Genomic DNA, 24039 nt, shown 5'->3' with positions numbered 1-24039 from the left:
GGCAGGTGGGAGAGGGGGTGTGTCTTATAACTGAATCTAAAGTTCATTGGTTGCTCTCACAAGTCAACAGTCCAAATGGCATTTTTTTTAACTTGATTCTCAACTGGAGAAAGAAAAGGAAAAAAAAAAAGGAAAAGCAAAACAACAAAAAAAGAAAAGAAAAGCAAATGGATGAGGAAAAGCAACTGGCAAATGAATTAAGAAAAGCAATTGCCAAATATCTTTTTAAAATGCAATTTAAAAGGTGCTTTTAAAGTGCATTAAAAAGACTCAATGTACTCATTTATTGCTACATTTAATGCCATTTTAAACATGAAATAAATATGATTTATTAATGCACAATTTTATTGTTAAATATAACAATATTTAATTGGGCTTCCATACAATATTTGCCCCCTGGATTTTCTTTAAATTATATTTTATAATTATATATAATTGTTTCATGCAATAATATGTATACATACCTTGAATAAAATATTTTATATATATGTTGTTGTAAATTAAACCATAAAACCAGATTTTGGGGGCATTTTGTCACTTTCTGTGGCATTTTTGCCCCAATCCCCCGTTAATTTCTGACCCTGGTGCCAAAGTGTTTACATGTTGTCACTGTAAATTAGGCTTGTGTTTCAATTTTGAATAAGAGAGATGTTTCATATTTAAGTGTGACTTTTTACTCTCATCAGGACCGAGAACGGGAGAGAGATCCTCGCGAGCGCCACCGTGAGAGAGAACGGGAGCGCGAGAGAGATCACCGTGAGCGGGAACGCAGGCAAAGAGAGCGGGAGAGGGAAAGAGAGCGGGAGCGAGAGAAGGAAAGACAGCGCAGGAAGGAAGAGTGGGAGAGGGATCGTCTGAAACGGGATGAAAAGGAGGGAAGGCCAAGAGAGCGCCCTCCCAGAGAGCCACGGGAGAAGAAGGATGACAAGGAGAAGCCACTCAAACCGCGTTCACCCACAAACATGCCACCCAGGTGAGTCTCCAGCTTCTAATGTGTGTGGACAATATTATCTGCAGCAAACAGAATTTGAGATGACAAACCTAAACTATCAACCCATGCCCATTACTCTTTCCTCTGTCAAGACCTGATTTATACTTGGCTCAGCCTTGGATGGCCAACAAAGGTTTAATTGACTGCGAGAAGATGCATTGGATGCCTCCGATGCATATTGTACACTAAAATGGCAAAAGCTGGGGAAATATGCTGTTTCAGATTTGTTTGCTTTGCTACTATGCTGCTTCTGGGAGTCAGGGGAGCATGCATTTTTATCAGTCTGTTTAAAAACATGCTTTTAACAGCAGTCTGTTTCAATGAGTGTACTTGAGGAAGTTATCGCTGGATTCATGAAAGTTCATTTTCCTGTTGGTACTTAATTTTGGACGGATGGAAATTCTGACAGCAAGCATTTTCTGCTAACTTTTAGAAACTGCTGCATCTTTATTTACATACATTTCCACTTTGTTTTATGATGGTCTATTATTGTGATAGTATCTCAGATTTACTTATCCCTAAATGTCACAAACGAAAAAACAAACTGTGGTTTTTGTTTTATATGAGGGTCAGAATGGCCCCTTTATATCTAAATGGGAGTTTCTTGGTCTGAATAAACTACAATGTGCACTAGACGTTGTGCCAATGATACAATTAAACAGTCTGATAAATGAAACTAAGCCAAATTAAAATTATGTGGATGAAATGTAGTCAAATGAGCAGACTGTGTTCCGAAATAGGCTGTGATTTAAAATACAGAGTTGAGGGCATAGTTTATCCAAAAATAAATTTGATCATCATTTACTCTTACCCTAGTGTTGTTCCAAACCTTACTTCCATTGAACACAAAAAGGAGATGTTTGGCAGAATGTTAGCCTCAGTCACTATTCATTTTACTTTCATTGCACCTTTTTTCATTCAGTAAAGGTGAATGGTGACTAAGGATGGCAGCCCCTAATATTCTGTCTTTCATCTCCTTTTGTGTTCCACAGAAGAACCAGTTATTGTTTGTTTCCTGAGAAAAGGACTAGAGCCAGACCGATATGGGATTTTTGAGACCGATACCGATTTTAGAGGGGGAAAATTCACCTATTACTGAAATGGTGGCCGATATAGTTAATTTTTGAGCTGGAATGAAAACAGACCTTTTCTATGTGGATTGTGCACCAGTTTTGCATCAATATGCAAAGGTTCTCAGAAGGCTGCTTTCTTAAATTTTTTTATCAAAGAATATTTGACATTATTATTATACATTGTCAACACATTCTAGAAATGAGCACTAAGAATATAAAGAATAAATAAAAATACACTACCGGTCAAAAGTTTTGAAACACTTGACCGAAATGTTTCCCATGATCTTAAAAATCTTTTGATCTGAAGGCATATGCTTAAATGTTTGAAATTAGTTTTGTAGACAAAAATATAATTGTGCCACCATATTAATTTATTTCATTATAAATCAAAAATGTAATAAAAAAAAATAAAATAAAAGTTTTTGAAATTGATGACTTGGACAAAATAATAAAGAAAAGCAGCCAATAGGTGCCCAGCATATAGATGGGAACTCCTTCAATACTGTTTAAAAAGCATCCCAGGGTGATACCTCAAGAAGTTGGTTGAGAAAATGTCAAGAGTACATGTCTGAAAATTCTAGGCAAAGGGTGAGTACTTTGAAGATGCTAAAATATAAAACAGTTTTGATTTATTTTGGATCACAACATAATTCCCAAAGTTCCATTTATGTTATTCCATAGTTTTAATGACTTTTCTATTATTCTAAAATGTGGGAAAAAACTTTTGACCGGTAGTGTACAATAAATAGCTAATTAAACATCGGTACTGTATGTTCAGTATCAGTCAGTTGCTGACCATTTAAATAAAGAATAAATTAAAGTTATAGCTAAATAAAAATCAGTACTGTATGTTTAGTATCAGTCAATGACTGACTATTAAAATAAAGAATAAATTCAAATAAAATAAATATCTAAATAAGCATCAGTACAGTCAATTGCTGACCATTTAAATAAAGAATAAATAAAAATAAAATAAATAGCTAAATAAACATCAGTAGTACTGTTTAGTATCAGTCAAATGCTGACTATTTTAATACTGCCAGTCAATTAGGGGCAGGTTGTAAAACAAGAATAATTTACACCTGCCAAGTCAAGAGATAAACAGCTGTAGCGGTGTTACACTATTCTGCTATACAGGTTCAGGGGAAACTTTCAATGGTGGAAAACCAGACCTTTAAATATTACATTTTGTAAATGCGTCGACTGGAATTGTTCAGTTGAAGTTGGGTACCAAACTGCGAATCCTGAACAAAACAGTTTGGTGAATACATGTTTACACATTAGCTTCCTCTCAGCTGACAAGGTATGAAAGTAGCTACCTGGTTAGCTAGTTAGCTATAAGCTCGTTGTCATAGAGAGTAAAAGATGGATGTTGTTTATTTACTTTCCAGCATTGTGTCTCGCCAACTAGGCAACAGCATAGCGTGAAATCAACATTCAACAGACAAAATCCACCACTGCACTGTTGTCTGCTGAGCTGCAAAAAGATGCTCTGATGCTTACCTTTCAATCTGCTACATTACTGACTGCACTGACAAAATATAGCTGGCTAACATAGCAAACAGATATGACAAACATGAGTGACATGGTTGTCAGGGACAGGGTTAATGTTATATTAGTTATATTGAAGAGGGAAAATTATGTTGTTTATTAACTTTCCAGAATGTAATTCACAAACTAGTTAGCACCTTACCGTGAAGACACCGCTTAACTACAACATCGACCAGTCACTAAAAAGGACACCATTTGTTTCTAATATGATTTTGTAATTTTCGGTCGTTTCAAACAGATGTTTTCAAGAAGCTATTTGTAACATTTGTTTTGTTTGAAGTTTGTAGCTGTCACCATTTTGACAAGACTGCATCTAGCTATTTTAGCCAGCTAGATATCTTTACCATGGTGACATTTAAACAAGTGACATTCATAACATCAAGTCCAAGTTCTTAAGAAAGTTATGGACATTCTTGAACTCTGATCAAGCTTTATTGTGCTGTGTCATGAAGCATATAGGCTAGCGTATACTTCATTTTTCCGCATACTGTTATGTTTTGTGTAAAGGCAAGTGCTCCATCCTTTCAAAGTACCGGTATACTCTTGACCGCAAGCCCGCATAAATGCGTTCAATGCATGCACACTACGACTGTTTGTGTTGCTCTTTTTTTGAAGATGAAAACCGAAGTATTCTTTAGCCCTAATATATGATGACAATGAACGCTCCGTCAGATGTTTTTCTTACACTGGCCCCAGGGGCACTGGGCCATCCTTATTGTGGAGCCCTTGTCATTCATAGTCTCTATTGACCCTTTGCTTAGCTCCACCCCCCTTGGTTACGGTTGCTCGCTCTTACAAGCTCTGCAGAACTCCCCATTGAAATGAATGGGAGATTGCAGTGAACGAAGCAGTTTTTGGAAAAATATTCTCATAAACAGAATGGATATTTTTACACAGTAAAAATTATAAAAATTAAAAAAAAAATTGTTTTAATCCATAAGCTCTTCTCCAGATTTATTTAAAGATTATTTTTAAGAAAGAAAGAAAAACACTGCTGGTAGCCTCTCTGGGTAACTCGTGTCACTATTACAGATGACCCAGCAACAACGTAATTTTATTTTGATAAAATCTTGCTTAAAAGCACTCAAACATACATTACTTGCATAGGCTGTCATTTTAAAATAGCAAACGCATGTCAGAGTAATGGCGGCAGGGCAACAGTTGCTAAAACAGGATTGGTCAGAAGCACTTTTAAGGCATTTTATGGAAATGCTTAAACCAAGGTCACTGGTTACTGTTGTTGCATTCATGGATTGCATGTTGCAACTGTAAGTTTTACAAAGCTCTCTATTACAAAGTTGTTTATTTACAATTAATATTATCACAATAGCCTCCTCACACTCATTTTCTTTTTCCATTTCCAGTAATTTCTTCTCATTTTATCACTGTATTTCTCTTACACAACCTCACAATCAGATTGCCTGTTTGATTATAATCATGCCATGGGAAGTTTCTGGGAGACTTTGAGAAGCCAGATTGCATCGGATCTGCAGTCTTGATCCTCTAGTTCTCCAATTCATGTCAGGTCTTTATTTTCCTGGAGAGAAAAAGAGAGATTCGCATTTCATTAATTAGGACAAGATTACAGGCTAGATTGGCAAATTTCCGCCTTGCTTGTTCTCAGAAAGAGGGAAGTTTTCATTGACTCTGTATGAATATGAATCTGCCCCATGATACTCACACGGAGTCATTTATCAAATGGCATTGGAAGAGAACGATTCACACCTTCTCACTTTGTTTGACTGCAGAGAATGTTGTTGAGGTTCAAATTTCGCCTTCATATAAATGATGAAATATGATCCTTGCTGTTTTAAAAATGTGTGAAACTAAACGTAAAAAAAAGTAAGCCTCTTTTTTTTTTTTGGATACAGTTGAAGTCAGAAGTTTATATACACTTAGGTTGAAGTCATTAAAACTCATTTTTTTAACCACTCCACAGATTTAATAGTACCAAACTATAGTTTTGGCAAGTTCTTTAGGACATCTACTTTGTGTATGACATGAGTAATTTTTCCAGCAATTGTTTACAGACAGATATTTTCACTTTTAATTGATTATATCACAATTCCAGTGGGTCAGAAGTTTACATACACTTAGTTAACTGTGCCTTTAAGCAGCTTGGAAAATTCCAGAAAATGATGTCAAGCCTTTAGACAATTAGCCAGTTAGCTTCTGATAGGAAGTGTACCTGTTGATGTATTTTAAGGCCTACCTTCAAACTCAGTGCCTCTTTGCTTGACATCATGGGAAAATCAGAAGAAATCAGCCAAGACCTCAGAAAAACAATTGTGGACCTCCACAAGTCTGGTTCATCTTTGGGAGCAATTTCCAAATGCCTGAAGGTACCACGTTCATCTGTACAAACAATAGTATGCAAGTATAAACACCATGGGACCACGCAGCCATCATACCGCTCATGAAGGAGACGCATTCTGTCTCCTTGAGATGAATGTAATTTAGTGCAAAAAGTGCAAATCAATCCCAGAACAACAGCTAAGGACCTTGTGAAGATGCTGGAGGAAACAGGGAGACAAGTATCTATATCCACAGTAAAACGTGTCCTATATCGACATAACCTGAAAGGCTGCTCAGCAAGGAAGAAGCCAATGCTCCAAAACTGTCATAAAAAAGCCAGACTACAGTTTGCAAGTGCACATGGGGACAAAGATCTTACTTTTTGGAAAAATGCCTTCTGGTCTGATGAAACAAAATTTTAACTGTTTGGCCATTATGTTTGGATGAAAAAGAGTGAGGCTTGCAAGCCGAAGAACACCATCTCAGCCGTGAAACATGGGGGTGGCAGCATCATGTTGTGGGGGTGCTTTGCTGCAGGAGGGACTGGTGCACTTCACAAAATAGATGGCATCATGAGGAAGGAAAAAGATGTGGATATATTGAAGCAACATCTCAAGATATCAGCCAGGAAGTTAAAGCTCAGTCACAAATGGGTCTTCCAAATGGACAATGACCCCAAGCATACCTCCAAAGTTGTGGCAAAATGGTTTAAGGACAACAAAGTCAAGGTATTGGAGTGGCCATCACAAAGCCCTGACCTCAGTCCGATAGAAAATTTGTGGGTAGAACTGAAAAAGCATGTGTGAGCAAGGAGGCGTACATTCCTGACTCAGTTACACCAGTTCTGTTTGGAGGAATGAGCCAAAATTCCAGCAACTTACTTTGAGAAGCTTGTGGAAGGCTACTCAAAATGTTGACCCAAGTTAAACGATTTAAAGGCAATGCTACCAAATAAGTGTATGTAAACTTCTGACCTACTGGGAATGTGATGAAAGAAATAAAAGCTGAAATAAATAATTCTCTCTACTATTATTCTGATATTTCACATTCTTAAAATAAAGTAGTGATCCTAACTGACCTAAGACAGGAAATGTTTTCTACGATGAAATGTCAGGAATTGTGAAAAACTGAGTTTAAAAGTGTATTTGGCTAAGGTGTATGTAATCTACTGACTTCAACTGTATGAGTGGAAAAACTTAAAAATGCACTTTCAGCTGAATTTTCAAACAGATCTCCTAAACAATCATCTTGTCCTCTGTTGGTTAGACAAACAGATATTCTTGCCAGATATTCCAGAGCTTATTTTGATAGCGCCACAGTGTTTACATTTTGGGGAAATCAGTGTTATTAATGGCTGGCTTAAAGTTGTATCTGCATATTAAGCTGGAATATGAGAAAGTATTTTAACTGAACGAAAAAAGTACACACTTCAGCAACTAAGTGTGAAACTCTGTAAACAAGTTTCAGTTCCACTGAGCTCATTGGATGTGGTTTAGTGAAGTGCCCCATGTTTTTATTGACAATGACAATGCTGGATTTTGATTGCAAATGAGGCTGGCCATTTCATACTGCTAGCAGAAAATGAAAGTGAATTGTTCCAAAATGAAATATTCCAAAATTAATTGTTCCATTTAGGGCTGTTGCGGTGGCAAATATTTTATTTATTTTTATCACCGCAGTGTTTAAGGGCAAGCCACCGCCGGTGTATGGTGGTTGGGGGAGGGTGTGTGCACAAATTATGCATTTATTGTGGATCAATTTTTAAAAAGAGTGTCATTGAACGTGTTATAAATGAATCTTTATAAAATATCATAAAATACCCAAAATAACAAAGACAAAATAATTTTTTTGCTTTGGTTTCATATTTTCTGTATGTTATTGCACCAAATAGCCTTCCTACATCAGTAACATGTACAGTAAACATAAATGGCTAAAAATATTTCAGAATGTCTGTTTAATATAGCAAAACTCAAAAATTCAACACAACTACAGTTGTGCTCAAAAGTTTGCATACCCTGGCAGAAATTGTGAAATTCTGGCATTGATTTTGAAAATATGACTGATCATGCAAAAAAAAGCATAGTGATCGTATGAAGCCATTTATTATCACATAGTTGTTTGGCTCCTTTTTAAATCATAATGATAACAGAAATCACCCAAATGGCCCTGATCAAAAGTTTACATACCCTTGAATGTTTGGCCTTGTTACAGACACACAAGGTGACACACACAGGTTTAAATGGCAATTAAAGGTTAATTTCCCACACCTGTGGCTTTTTAAATTGCAATTAGTGTCTGTGTATAAATAGTCAATGAGTTTGTTAGCTCTCACGTGGATGCACTGAGCAGGCTAGATATTGAGCCATGGAGAGCAGAAAAGAACTGTCAAAAGACCTGCGTAACAAGGTAATGGAACTTTATAAAGATGGAAAAGGATATAAAGATATCCAAAGCCTTGAAAATGCCAGTCAGTACTGTTCAATCACTTATTAAGAAGTGGAAAATTTGGGGATCTCTTGATACCAAGCCAAGGTCAGGTAGACCAAGAAAGATTTCAGCCACAACTGCCAGAAGAATTGTTTGGGATATAAAGAAAAACCCACTGATAACCTCAGGAGAAATACAGGCTGCTCTGGAAAAAGATGGTGTGGTTGTTTCAAGGAGCACAATATGACGATACTTGAACAAAAATGAGCTGCATGGTCGAGTTGCCAGAAAGAAGCCTTTACTGCGCCAATGCCACAAAAAAGCCCAGTTACAATATGCCCAACAACACCTTGACGCACCTCACAGCTTCTGGCACACTGTAATTTGGAGTGACGAGACCAAAATAGAGCTTTATGGTCACAACAATAAGCGCTATGTTTGTAGAGGGGTCAACAAGGCCTATAGTGAAAAAAATACCATCCTCACTGTGAAGCATGGTGGTGGCTCAATGATGTTTTGGGGGTGTGTGAGCTTTAAAGGCATGGGGAATCTTGTGAAAATTGATGGCAAGATGAATGCAGCATGTTATCAGAAAATACTGGCAGACAATTTGCATTCTTCTGCATGAAAGCTGTGCATGGGACGCTCTTGGACGTTCCAGCATGACAATGACCCTAAGCACAAGGCCAAGTTGACCCTCCAGTGGTTACAGCAGAAAAAGGTGAAGGTTCTGGAGTGGCCATCACAGTCTCCTGACCTTAATATCATCGAGCCACTCTGGGGAGGTCTCAAACGTGCAGTTCATGCAAGACGACCAAAGACTTTGCATGACCTGGAGGCATTTTGTCAAGACGAATGGGCAGCTATACCACCTGCAAGAATTTGGGGCCTCATAGACAACTATTACAAAAGACTGCATGCTGTCATTGATGCTAAAGGGGGCAATACACAGTATTAAGAACTAAGGGTATGCAGACTTTTGAACAGGGGTCATTTCATTTTTTTCTTTGTTACCATGTTTTGTTTTATGATTGTGCCATTCTGTTACAACCTACAGCTGAATATGAATCCCATAAGAAATAAAAGAAATGTGTTTTGCCTGCTCACTCATGTTTTCTTTAAAAATGGTACATATATTACCAATTCTCCAGGGGTATGCAAACTTTTGAGCACAACTGTAATTATCAGTATTATTAAAGCTTTTCAATTGTCAGATGTTTAAACACATTTTGACAGAAAAAAATATAGTGTCTGGTTTAGAGAGGACCTCAGTGTGGAGTATTCGTTCAGAAGCAGTGTTCATCTTGTTAATTCCGTTAACTAAGACAAGATGTGAAATATGCGTCATGAGGATTATTAAACAATTTTAGTTTAGTCATACTGTTGATGAAAATATAATGAGAAATAAATAGCACTGCAAGATATTATCAATGCACTATAACAGTGTTTAAGAAGAAAAACCTAGTTGAATAAAACCATGTGCAGTAATATTTTGAGGATTGCCCCGTCTGAGCCGCGTGAGCTGAAAACCGGTAAACTGAAACGCTATCCTAGTGTGTTTATCACCTTTTTTCAAACGCATTCTATATATTTTAAATAAATCAGCTATATCAACAATATAAATATAATATTACACCTAACATCGAGAAGATTAATCAGCTATATCAGTAACATAAACATAATATTACAACTTACACCTGCACAGACAATAAAGCGAATACACAGCTAAACTTGAACTAAGTTGAGTGCTGAATGCTTAACTGGCGTTGTGAAGAGGCCGTTGCCGAACAATGCGCAATGTAGCATAAAATACTAAAGTTTATAAAAAACTGAAAGTTAATGTGTCTCATGCAAGAAGAATACACAACAAAGTAACTAAGGATCTACGGTAATGCTTTACTCATATACTATTATTCCAGGTCTTTAATTCAGTTTTTCGTAAGGTCTTGTATAAGTTTAAAAATTACATTCACTTCACATCACGGTGCCACTCCTCCACCTCGGTGGGACGGTTGTCACAGTGGTCCATGCAGCCCTAGTTCCACTAAAAAGGGAACATTTTAGTTACTACCCTCGTACTAAACAGTCGTACCAATTTTTTTCCAAGCGTGTAATTGTGCAGGCTGCTGCTTTCGAATATTTCATTAAATATCCATGTGAAAATCCTAAAAACAGTGTGGAAATGGGCCATCTGCAAACTACCACATGTTGCCTGATTTTGGGAATTACTTCAGTAGTATATTGCTTTGTAAATCTGCTATGACAGTGAAAGTTACAGTATGTTATGTGTTGTGATCTCAGAGATTAGGTGTTTTTGTGTCAAACTTGACATACAGTGCATCCGGAAAGTATTCACAGCGCTTCATTTTTTCCACATTTTATTATGTTACAGCCTTATTCCAAAATGGATTAAATTAATTATTTTCCTCAAAATTCTACAAACAATACCCCATAATGACAACGTGAAAGAAGTTTGTTTGAAATCTTTGCAAATTTATTAAAAATAAAAAATAAAAAAAAATCACATGTACATAAGTATTCATAGCCTTTGCCATGACACTCAAAATTGAGCTCAGGTGTATCCTGTTTCCACTGATCATCCTTGAGATGTTTCTACAACTTGATTGGAGTCCACCTGTGGTAAATTCAGTTGATTGGACATGATTTGGAAAGGCACACACCTGTCTATATAAGGTCCCACAGTTAACAGTGCATGTCAGAGCACAAACCAAGCCTTGAAGTCCAAGGAATTGTCTGTAGACCTCCGAGACAGGATTGTATCGAGGCACAGATCTGGGGAAGGGTACAGAAAAATGTCTGCAGCATTGAAGGTCCCAATGAGCACAGTGGCCTCCATCATCCGTAAATGGAAGAAGTTTGGAACCACCAGGACTCTTCCTAGAGCTGGCCGCCTGGCCAAACTGAGTGATCGGGGGAGAAGGGCCTTAGCCGGGGAGGTGACCAAGAACCCGATGGTCACTCTGACAGAGCTCCAGCGTTTCTCTGTGGAGAGAGGAGAAACTTCCAGAAGAACAACCATCTCTGCAGCACTCCACCAATCAGGCCTTTATGGTAGAGTGGCCAGACAGAAGCCACTCCTCAGTAAAAGGCAAATGACAGCCTGCCTGGAGTTTGCCAAAAGGCACCTGAAGGACTCTCAGATCATGAGAAACAAAGATTGAACTCTTTGGCCTGAATGGCAAGCGTCATGTCTGGAAGAAACCAGGCACCGCTCATTACCTGGCCAATACCATCCCTACAGTGAAGCATGGTGGTGGCAGCATCATGCTGTGGGGATGTTTTTCAGCGGCATGAACTGGGAGACAAGTCAGGATCGAGGGAAAGATGAATGCAGCAATGTACAGAGACATCGTTGATGAAAACCTGCTCCAGAGCACTCTGGACCTCAGACTGGGGCGAAGGTTCATCTTCCAACAGGACAACGACCCTAAGCACACAGCCAAGATAACAAAGAAGTGGCTGCGGGACAACTCTGTGAATGTCCTTGAGTGGCCCAGCCAGAGCCCAGACTTGAACCCGATTGAACATCTCTGGAGAGATCTGAAAATGGCTGTGCACCGATGCTCCCCATCCAACCTGATGGAGCTTGAGAGGTCCTGCAAAGAAGAATGGGAGAAACTGCCCAAAAATAGGTGTGCCAAGCTTGTAGCATCATACTCAAAAAAACTTGAGGCTGTAATAGGTGCCAAAGGTGCTTCAACAAAGTATTGAGCAAAGGCTGTGAATTATCTTATTTATTTATTTATTTTTTTTTTTTCGTTTTTTATTTTTAATAAATTTGCAAAGATTTCAAACAAACTTATTTCACGTTGTCATTATGAGGTATTGTTTGTAGAATTTTGAGGAAAATAATGAATTTAATCAATTTTGGAATAAGGCTGTAACATAACAAAATGTGGAAAAAGTGAAGCGCTGTGAATACTTTCTGGATGCACTGTAAATGCTCTCCATTACTAACATTCCTTACAGTATCAACTTCAAGCATGCGATCATGAAATAAGGGAATGTTCATAATGTGTGAAGGAATTGAGGAAGGAAATCAGTGTACATGGATGTTCATAATGTTACTGTTTCCAAGGTGTGGTAAAGACTGTGGGATGTTCACTATTTGCTTGTATGAAGCAACTCCCTGTGACGTTGCACATAGGTGTGCATGATGACAGTTTCTGGTTTACTTGGAGTTGTTGGGCAAGTTTTTGTTTGCCTGTCTGATGAGATTATTGATCATATGTCATCGCTTCTCAGTGTTTTGAGGTTAAAGATTCTGACTGTGATTAGTTGAAGGAATTTACATTTTGGAATGGCAATAATTGAATAGCAATGCCATTTCATCAGTGTTTGACTGAAACTGTGTTCCTCAATACTATGGTTGATTGATACTACAGCAAATATGTAGATATGCAAAAATGTCTTTCGCCAGCTGAGGAGGTTCAACCTGCACAGGTGCTGCTGATCCCGTTCTACTCAGCAGTCGAGCCTGTCCTCTGCTCTTCAGTAACTGTCTGGTTTGGTTCAGCTACCATGTCAGACATCAGAAGACTTCAAAGGATAGTTCGGACTGCTGAGTGGATTATTGGTACTCACCTTCCCACCCTCCAATGACTATACACTTCCAGAGTAATAAAAAAGGCTGGAAAAATCGCTTTGGAAACCATTAACCCAGAACACCCTTTGGCCGGAGCTACAAAGCTTTTGAACACCAGAACAGTTAGGTACAAGAACAGCTTCTTCCCTCAAGCAATTCACCTTATGAACAGTTAAAACTGCCCCCAATACTTTCTATTGTGGTAATACAATCATGTGCATATTCAACTATTCATTCATATTTATATTACATTTATATTTATTTGACATCCTATCTCTTCTGCACAATACATTAAATCACCTTGCACATGACTGTGCATCTGTGTATAACATATTTGAACAAATTATGCCCTACTTTAGTGTCCTATATATTTATTTGTTGTATCTTATTTTTAATCTTATTTCACTGTTTACTTATAAACATTTATATGTATGTTTCAAACGTTTGTATATGTTGTATATGTACAGTTGAAGTCAGAAATTTGCATACACCTTAGCCAAATACATGTAAACTCAGTTTTTCACAATTCCTGACATTTAATCGAAGAAAACATTCCCTGTCTTAGGTCAATTAGGATCACTATTTTAAGAATGTGAAATGTCATAATAATCGTAGAGAGAATGATTTATTTCAGCTTTTATTTCTTTCATCACATTCCCGGTGGGTCAAAAGTTTACATACACTTATTTGGTTTAACTTGGGTCAATGTTTTGGGTAGCCTTCCACAAGCTTCTCACAATAAGTTGCTGGAATTTTGGCTCATTCCTCCAGACAGAACTGGTGTAACTGAGTCAGGATTGTAGGCCTTCTTGCTCACACACACTTTTTCAGTTCTGCCCACAAATCTTCTATTGGATTGAGGTCAGGGCTTTGTGATGGCCACTCCAGTACCTTGACTTTGTTGTCCTTAACCCATTTTGCCACAACTTTGGTATGCTGGAGGTATGCTTTGGGTCATTGTCCATTGCGAAGACCTATTTGCGACTGAGCTTTAACTTCCTGGCTGATATCATGAGATGTTGCTTCAATACATCCACATAATTTTCCTTCCTTATTATGCCATCTATTTTGTGAAGTGCACCAGTCCCTCCTGCAACAAAGCACCACCACAACATGATGCTGCCACTCCCATGCTTCACAATTGGGATGGTGTTCTTCGGCTTGAAAGCCTCACCCTTTCTTCTCCAAACATAACGATGTCTTATGGCCAAACAGTTCAATTTTTGTTTCATCAGAGCAGAACACATTTCTCCAAAAAGTAAGATCTTTGTCCCCAAGTGCACTTGCAAACTGTAGTCTGGCTTTTTTATGCTGGTTTTTGAGCAGTGGCTTCTTCCTTCTTGAGCAGCCTTTCAGCTTATGTCGATATAGGACTCGTTTTACTGTGGATATAGATACTTGTCTACCTGTTTCCTCCAGCATCTTCATAAGGTCCTTAGCTGTTGTGCTGGGAATGATTTGCACTTTTCACACCAAACTACGTTCATCTCTAGGAGACAGAATGTGTCTCCTTCCTGAGCAGTATGATGGCTGCGTGGTACCTTCAGGTGTTTGGAAATTGCCCCAAGAATGAACCAGACTTGTGGAGGTCCAAAAAAAATGTTTCTGAGGTCTTGGCTGATTTCTTTTGATTTTCACATGAAGTCAAGCAAATGAAGCACTGAGTTTCAAGGTTGGCCTTAAAATACATCCACAGGTACACCACCTATCAGAAGCTAATTGTCTAAAGGCTTGATATAATTTTCTGGAATTTTCCAAGCTGCTTAAAGGCACAGTTACCTAAGTGTAGGTAAACTTCTGACCCACTGGAATTGTGATATAGTCAATTAAAAATGAAACAATCTGTCTGTAAACAATTGTTGGAAAAATTACTTGTCATGCACAAAGTAGATGTCCTAAACGACTTGCCAAAACTATAGTTTGCTAATATTAAATCTGTGGAGTGGTTAAAAAATGAGTTTTAATGACTTCAACCTAAGTGTATGTAAACTTCTGACTTCAATTGTATAATTTTTTGTATTCTCTTTGCATTGGAAGCTTCTGTCACGATGACAAATTCCTTGTGTGTGTGTGTGTGTGTGTGTGTGTGTGTGTGTAAGCATACTTGGCAATAAAGCTCATTCTGATTCTGATAGATGTCTCTGTAGACTTAATCCTCATTAGGTTGTTTTTATACTTTTATTATTTTTTTTTAATTGTCTAATCTGCAAAAAGTAAAAAAAAAATCTAAATATGAACGTTTTAGAACCATGTTAGTCCCTAGATAGGAAACATTACAAACAGTGTTTAATTATGGAAATTGTGAATTGCTGCATATTTAATAGCAAAATCGATTTATTCTATTGGGGAAAGGGCAGTGTATGAAATTCTCTGTCCAAATATACCAGTACTGGATGATTAGAGCGCATGACATCTACAATGTTTTGATATATGAACATTCATCCATTGATCATTTAAAAAGGGTAACTTTTCTTGTGTTTTCTGCATGCAAATTTCTTTTCTAATAGGTTTTTTCCAATAAGTATAAATTATTTCATACATTTTTGTTTACTTAGAGCAAGGAAATCTAAAAAATGTTATCAACTCTATTGGACATTTAGAAAGATAAGGTTATTTTATTGTAGGCCTATTTAGTCTGTTGTATATATTGTGAAGTGTATGCACTGAAAAAAAGATTTCATCATCTTAATATATATATATATATATATTTTGTTTTGTTTTCTGTAAAAACATCTTTAACCAAATATCCTTAAAATATTAGCATAAGATACTGCATAATATATTCGTATTTAGTTTATATAATTCTTTTACATAAATTATATAAACTAAATATATATAATTTTTTTTTCGTTTCAACATTAACTAAATTTGAGGTTCATGCTTTAAACAAGAAAACCAATTCTCTTATTATACATTTTATATTGCTATAATGATGTTGTTTTTACTGGAAAACAAGACAAAATGCAGATTAAGAAAATGTTTTGTTGTGTGCTATACACTGGAAACATATTCGTAGCAGGCTAGCATATTTAATTATGTTCTCATTATTTTTAATGGAGTGAGGATTGTCCAAAGATGTGGAGAGGCCACATGAGGAAGCAATCCTGGTTCCCTTTTCCATTGTGTTGGTGTCTGGTATATTCCTCTGTGTCCCCCTCCTTCATTGTTATGTATTGATCTTTAGTTTTCCTTCTCCTAATTCTGTATCATTCCACTGTCTGTGAGATTCCAGACCCCACTATAATGTCAGGGCATTCTAAAGTATTTTCTAAAAAAGTATTAATTGAGCTATCAGAGTGTTTGACCATGACCTGAGTCATACTGTTGAGTCTGTGGTTTTCTTAACACTGTTTTGCACGCAAGTGTACTCACAAATGTCACATTCACTTGTTTACAGGGATTTCCTGATATTTCGCTCATTTATTTGTACTTGTAAAAATGCTTTGATACCATAAACCAATACAATCTGACGAACGTATGTTGTTGCATAAACATTAAGCGCACAAATGTCCTAGTGTGATTATTAAAGCTACATTATGTATGATTATTATGATTTTTTTTTTGTTTTACTTCACAAGTCACACTTCACAAGAATGCAAGAACGAGAATGTGTTCTTAGAATTAAGGAACACCTTGACACTAGCAGAAACAGTTGTCAAAAACAACAGCAGCGAAATAGCGCCCTCAACTGACAACTGTTATGAGCAACATGGCATAAAAATGGCATTATGCCTCAATAATTCGCTGCAACTACAATACTATGAGAATGCGCAAAATGATTACTTGACACCTTTTTGTTTGTTGTTTACGGAGTCTAGAGCTGTCATAGAGACAGATGAGATATCACACAACACTTATTTCATTAATATCTTTCAGGGAGTAGTAACATTTTTTGCATACCTTTCCATGAAAAAATCGCTTACAGCTTCTTTAACATGCAGAAATACTTTTGTTAATGAAACAGAACTTACCACTTACATTTGAAATCAATCCTTATTGATGCCAGACTATTTAGCAGAGATGGGCCACTTCTATTAAAATGAATGGGAAAAATTGGAATGCCCAACCAAGGAGCTCGCACCCAACAGTCAATGGATGTAGAAAGGAAGTCCTGTCTTCAGGTCAATAAGCCAGTCACCTTTTAGATACAGACATTTCCTGTCAATCAACTCCAAAACCCGCATGCGCATTAGCTTAATAATTCGGGATTTTTTTTAATTAATTTTTACGTAAAATGAGGTAAAGAAGCACAATTTATGATAACAGTTTTGTCAGATTTTACTGCTGATTTAAAATATGCTCTTTGATCGTAATCTTGACCAACTGTTTTTGAGATTCTGGTGTTCCTCCATTCAGTTAGATAGGAGCTGCACTGTCATGACTGGAAATAGCCTCCCAGGAGCATCCCAAAGATGGCCGCCAGTTGACTGACCTGCTAGAAAGACTTTATTGATACACAGCCTTTACATGTTGGTTATTATTGTATGTTTTTCTGTTCTGTGAAATGTTAGATTTTTGACAATGTGAGAGCAAAAGATGACTTATTTTTATTTTAGTTTTTTTTTTTTTTTTTGGGGGGGGGGGGGGGGGATTTTTTTTTTGTTGGGATTTTTCCCCTTTTTCTCCCAATTTGGAATGCCCAATTCCCAATGCGCTCTAAGTCCTCGTGGTGGCATAGTGATTCGCCTCAGTCCGGGTGGCGGAGGACGAATCCCAGTTGCCTCCGCGTCTGAGACAGTCAACCCGCGCATCTTATCACGTGGCTTGTTGAGCGCGTTGCCACGGAGACATAGCGCGTGTGGAGGCTTCACGCCATCCACCGCGGCAGCCACGCTCAATTCACCATGCGCCCCACCGAGAACAAACCACATTATAGCGACCACGAGGAGGTTACCCCATGTGACTCTACCCTCCCTAGCAACCGGGCCAATTTGGTTGCTTAGGAGACCTGGCTGGAGTCACTCAGCACGCCCTAGGATTCAAACTAGTGAACTCCAGGGGTGGTAGCCAGCGTATTTTACCACTGAGCTACCCAGGCCCCTGTTTTTTTTTAGTTTAGGTATCGTATCAGCGATTACTGAAAAGGAAGTGTCGTACTTGTACTTGGTCTGCAAAAAATGGTATCGAGACATTTCTGTTTGTGTACTTAGATATTTTGCACCTGCTGAAAGAAAACCACTTTTTACCTTGTGTCTTTAGAGAAAGTTTGTGAGTTACCGGAACTACGCCAAGCCAATAATAAAATCAAAACAAAAACTTCTTTGTGCTATGTATAGGACACAATAGTTCAGTATGCAACAGAAAAGGTTATTTTATGTCAGGATCTTGTTCCTAAACCCTGCCCTTTGTTTGCACATTTATGCCGAACAGATAAATACTGGAATAGTGCTTTCACATCAGATCTGCTATCAGTATTGTTACACAAACGTGATTCATTCAGATAAAGTTGTGATGAAATATCATTCAAGTCTGTTCTCTTTACACTTAAGTATTGTCAGAAAGGCATCATACCTTACAGGATTATGCAGAGGTTGTTGAGGCTTATTCTTTCTAAATATGACTTTGTTGTTTATTATTTCTTTAACGTTCCAATAAAGTAAGTTATTAGGTTGGCTTGAAAGAGCCAAACTACTGATCTACAATTTAAACTTAATATTATTGTTATTCTGAGACTAAAATTTCTAACACTAACTCCTCCTAGAGCTTTCAAGCTATATGCACCAAACTCGGGCACAGACCATCAGACTGATCTCGAATAGTGTGCCATGTCTTTTTTACTGATCGGACTTTTAATCTGCTATTTCTGTCTGTTTCTTTCTGTTTGTCCTTTTTTTCCTCCCTGTCTGTCTGTCTGTCCGTCTGTCTGTATGTCATTTAGCGCAACCAAAACCCATTGACTTCCATTAAAATTAGCTTAGGTGGATATCTCCAGATCAGAACATCATAGACACTTCCAGGTTGGGCCATTTGACTCAGGTTAGCAAGGAGCCTTTTGAGTATCACCTTGGTAACTGCCTAGCAACCAGATGGGGTTAACCTAGCAACCAAGTAACAAATCACATATCTCTGAACCAGAACATCGTAGAGACTTCCAGTTTCATTCATTTGAATCAGGTTAGCAAGGAGCCTTTTGAGTATAACCTTGGTAACTGCCTAGCGACCAGATGGGGTTACCCTAGCAACCAAGTAACAAATCGCTTATCTCTGCACCAGAACATCGTAGACACTTCCGGGTTGGGTCATTTGACTCAGGGTAGCAAAGAGCCTTTTGAGTATCACCTTAGTAACTGCCTAGCAACCAGATGGGGTTACCCTAGCAACCAAGTAGCAAAACATATATCTCTGCACCAGAACATCGTAGACACTTCCGGGTTGGGTCATTTGACTCAGGGTAGCAAAGAGCCTTTTTTTCTCCCTCCCCTTTTTCTCTCCAGTTTGGAATGCCCAATTCTCAATGTGCAAAGTCCTCATGGTGGCGTAGTGACTCGCCTTAATCCAGGTGGCGGAGGACGAATCTCAGTTGCCTCTTTGTCTGAGACCGGCAACCGTGGCTTGTTGAGCGCGTTACCACAGAGACTTTTTAAACTTTCAGACCAGGCTTTTTTAAGCTAACCTAAAGTTTGACCACAAACATTTTTATCTAGTTAAAAATATACTGTATATTAAAGGAATAGTTCACTGCAAAATCACTACTCGCCCTCATGTTGTTCGAAACCTGTATGACTTTCTTTTGTGGCACTCTAAAGAGATGTTTGGCAGAATGTTAGGGACTGACACCCTCAGTCCCCAATCATTTAGCCTTGATTGGAAAAAGGGCAGCATCAGTAATCTACAGAATTGCTACTCTTCCATAGAAGAGAAAAGCCATACAGGTTTGGTAAAACTTGAGGGTGACTAAATAATAGCAGAATTCCAAGCTGCATTATTTACAGTGTCATTGTCCTACGGTCTTCTTTCTCAGTGAGTCTGTTTTTAGTTCAGTACTCCTATATAGACTTCTCAAGAAGGTGTGACAAAACAAAGTTGCATCATGGGATGGGCAACTGCCAGGAGTTAAGTTACTGGTTGCTATGATGAGGAAAACAATGCCATGACTTAACTCTTGAATAGTTAAGATGTCCTTCACTGGATCAGTGAAGTGATAGGATTTCATGGTTGAATATGAAGTAAGAGCTCTGGAGGCATGATGAAGCAATGCACTGAAAATATTCCAGAATCCGTCAATAGAACAAGTTTGTACATAGCACTGTGGCCATTTTTATGTACGGTCAACTGATCCACCTTATCAGGTGTGCCGAATTCAAATCAAAAAACCTTTATGAATTAATTTTTTTGATAAATTTTTAAAACAGGAAAAATGCATTAGTAAATAATTATTGATATCTGGAATGTTTTTGAATACTACCGTACTTGCTGCTTTTTCACATGTTGCATTTCTGGATTTTTTTTTATATCACAAAGATTTACAAATCTGACCAAGTGTTCTTTTACATTTAGCCTTTATTAATACATAAAACAGGATTCTTTTTGGTACTTTCTGGAATGAGTCTCACCCTTACCAGGGCATCATAATAATAATAATAATAATAATAATAAATTCTTCTGGCCAAGTTTGGCCATTAGTTCAGCTATTTTTACTTTCCCTGGTATTTTCAAATTTTATTTTTAGCAAATTATTTGTTTTATATTTGTCATTAAATTTGTCATAATAATTTAGTCATTTTTATCTGCGATATTTGTAATAATAGCTGAAAATTATACCGCTAGAATGTATATCTGTTACCACAAAAAATTTATAAACACACCTTTGCTGGAAAAATATGGCGCATGACATTATTGATACAATACTGATATAATATTAGTTATTATTATAAAAAAAGAGACCTCAGGAATGGCACGTAGCTATATTTTCAACAAAACCTCATACGCCAGCTAGATAATGTTAACTTGACATTTTTACATCAGCAGAATTTTCAAGAACAATGTTCAAAACATCAAATAAAAATAAATGTTGGAAGGCATAAAAGCATATTTACTTGCATGAATGAAGTTTAGACCTAATTTTGTTTTACAGAATTGTACATGAATTAATACATTTCATGAGGCAGGAATCATTTTCACCTGCAGATTTAAAGCAAGTGCACATATAGGATAGCATATTTGCAGTGTACACAAATTCTTCAGTTTCATTACTCATTAATGAATATTTGAAAGGTCTGCAGCTAGTCGGTCAGTGCAGCTGCTCTGCTGAAGGTTTGCTTAACTGCATTTTATGACCTGTTGCTCTGAGGAAATGTCTTAGTGGATATATATAGACTCCTTGAAAATGACATCACCCTTTTGGCAGCTTACTGATTTTAAGATAGACAGAGGTTGGGCTCATTTGACTTGTGCCCTCCTGAACGTAGGCAGTGGTGTTGAAATCTTTGAAAACGTGCATGTTTGGAAACATTCCAGGCTTGCCTTTACTGAATGTTAATGTTTTAGAGCTGTCATTATGATCCTGATAAATGAATTGACACAATGTAATTTTAAGCTTGTGTAGTGTTAATAAATCAATCATGTGTGGTTTTAAATGGCTTGGAGGTAAGAGAGACTGCATGAACAGTCACATTGCAAAAATTGCCCTGTGATAACGTTTGTTATTTGGATTATAAGGTGTGTTTACCCCCATTGACTTTTAGATTTATTTATTTTTTGTCCTGTTTGGAATTTTATTACATAACATTTTTAACTTTTCTTAAAATTAAGAATAAGATACACCAACCTTTTTCTTTTGTTAAAGTGCTTGACTGGATTTTTATTTATTTATTTATTTGTAGGGGGGATTTGCCATGTTACCGCTCTGCAGGAAATCTTCCTTCATGGAATGGTATACTTCCATTTCTTTCCACACTAAACAGGAAATTAATTAGATGAGATCAGATTCCAGATCTAAAAATATCTGAGTGTGAGTGAGTTCTATTTTTAGACACACTGTAACACTCCTTTGACCGCGTTCAGGTTCTTGGCTGAATCATGTCAGTCATTAAAATGCATACTTTAGCGAATACATAGTGTACATATATGGAATGCACTTAGTTAACTAGTAGTGTATTGTAGTTAACTAAGTGCATTCCACATCTTTAATTGCCTTGAGGATTAATGACCAACTTTTTCAAAAACTCCCAACTGTTCCAAAATACCTTCATGACTGGCTGTGAGGAAAAATGTGTAGATTTTGTGTAAAATCTAAAGCAAAAAGAATAAAGCCCTGATTGCTGTCAGTTTTACAGCACCGTCTATATTTATGGTGCTTTTTATGAAATGGCACAGAAAATGTCCCTATAACCTGACCGAAATAACTGACTTAGGTGCCATTAAATATCATACTTGCCCTGTGACATCCCTAGGCTCTAAAGGGCAATCAAAAATGTGAGTCCAGGCTGCAGTCAGTTTCTTTGTTTAGCCCATCAAAAGATTTTGAGGTGCTTCCTGCCTGTCAGTCAATTTGTGCATTCACAGGGCAGGCTCTATAGGATGCACGAAGCAGAGAGGGTTGTAGTTGAAGTCATTTATGCCATATTCAGTGTCAAAACCTTTCAAATAGAGATGCATCTATGTCTATCAGCCAATAAAAGCATTTAGCAGCATTTGTCAGACATCAGCCAATTGTCTAAAAGCAGCCAATAATCAAGGTCAAATATTTCCTGTCAAAATGGGGGCAGAAAAAACTTTTAACAACTTAATGTGATGACTCTCCTTAAGCTCGACACAGTAAAGAATATGACGAGTTTGTTAAAGCTAAAGGTTCAGCTAAAAAGGGACAAGCTTTATTGTTTAGATTCAAGTTAATGTGAGTTAAGGATGTTAATGTAGGGGCCTGGGTAGCTCAGCGAGTATTGACGATGACTACCACCCCTGGAGTCGCGAGTTCAAATCCAGGGCGTGCTGAGTGACTCCAGCCAGGTCTCCTAAGCAGCCAAATTGGCCCGGTTGCTAGGGAGGGTAGAGTCACATGTGGTAACCTCTTCTTGGTCGCTATAATGTGTGGTTCTCGCTCTCGTTGGGGTGCGTGGTGAGTTGTGCGTGGATGCTGCGGAGAATAGCGTGCGCCTCCATTCACGCTATGTCTCTGCGGTAATGCACTCAACAAACCACGTGATAAGATGCGCGGATTTACAGTCTTAGACGTGGAGGCAACTGAGATTTGTCCTCCGCCACCCAGATTGACGCGAGTCACTACGCCACCACGAGGACTTAGAGCGCTTTGGGAATTGGGCATTCCAAATTGGGGAGAAAAGGGGAGAAGAAGAATAAAAAGAATGTTAATGTAAGTTACTAATTTGCTTTTTGTTTATAACTGAGACCAATTTCTCTGAAACATGGGAGACATGTCTACACTAGTTATTTAAATTTCTAAAGTTGAGTAATTGTTATTGATTTGAAACAAGCAGAAAGCAGAACCACCTAACTCTCTGTATCTGCAGATGTTGTTCTAAATAATTGGATCATTTAACCTTTGTTGGAGTGTCAGCAATACTGAAACCAAACCCCCAGACATTACGGTGTACTTTAGGACAATTATAAACACTATAATTGATAGCTGTTCTCATTCCTTCTTTGAACCAAAGAAGGCAATGAAACACTAGGGCTTTTCTCACTGATGAAGTGATTCAACATCATAGAACTAGATGCATAGTTGTTAAAAAAAACCAGCTGAATTGTTAGTCGTTCTGCATAGCAGGAAGAGTGTGGGAAATATGAGGTAGTGACTTGATTTCTCTTGTGCCATATGTCAGTGTTTCCTGGTATGATGTCTGAATGTTGCTGAACTACAGCTCAGCAAGTTACACGATTTTGTGTACACAATATTGCCAAAATATAAATAGTAAATTACAAAGCACGTAATTAGGAACCGCTGACATTAAAGCAAAAAAGGGGCTAAAAGATGGTTGGAAGCAAAAGATGATGATTATAGAGTTAATTCAGATAACTTCAGGCCACTTTTTGTCATTACGAATTAAAAATTGGCTCATGATGATTTAAGCTTGGGAATGTTCTTAATATGCTGGTAGTTACAAAAACTTGCATAAGTGTGGAAGCCCAGGAGTGCC

The 24039-nt window shown here is 37.6% G+C and overlaps 1 protein-coding gene across 4 annotated transcripts in view; it reads left to right on the top strand.

Annotated features, from left to right (window-relative positions):
• zc3h18 (zinc finger CCCH-type containing 18) overlaps nucleotides 1-24039 on the top strand; it is a 60987-nt gene that overhangs the window by 15302 nt on the left and 21646 nt on the right. For all 4 annotated transcript variants that reach the window (XM_051657409.1, XM_051657407.1, XM_051657405.1 and 1 more), the window contains exon 9: nucleotides 687-973. In XM_051657409.1, the coding sequence (XP_051513369.1) occupies nucleotides 687-973 (287 nt within the window). The remainder of the gene's footprint in view (nucleotides 1-686; nucleotides 974-24039) is intronic.

This window comes from Myxocyprinus asiaticus, chromosome 26 (genome assembly GCF_019703515.2).
Source record: "Myxocyprinus asiaticus isolate MX2 ecotype Aquarium Trade chromosome 26, UBuf_Myxa_2, whole genome shotgun sequence".
NCBI lineage: Eukaryota > Metazoa > Chordata > Actinopteri > Cypriniformes > Catostomidae > Myxocyprinus > Myxocyprinus asiaticus.
This window is presented reverse-complemented; position numbering and strand designations above follow the sequence as displayed.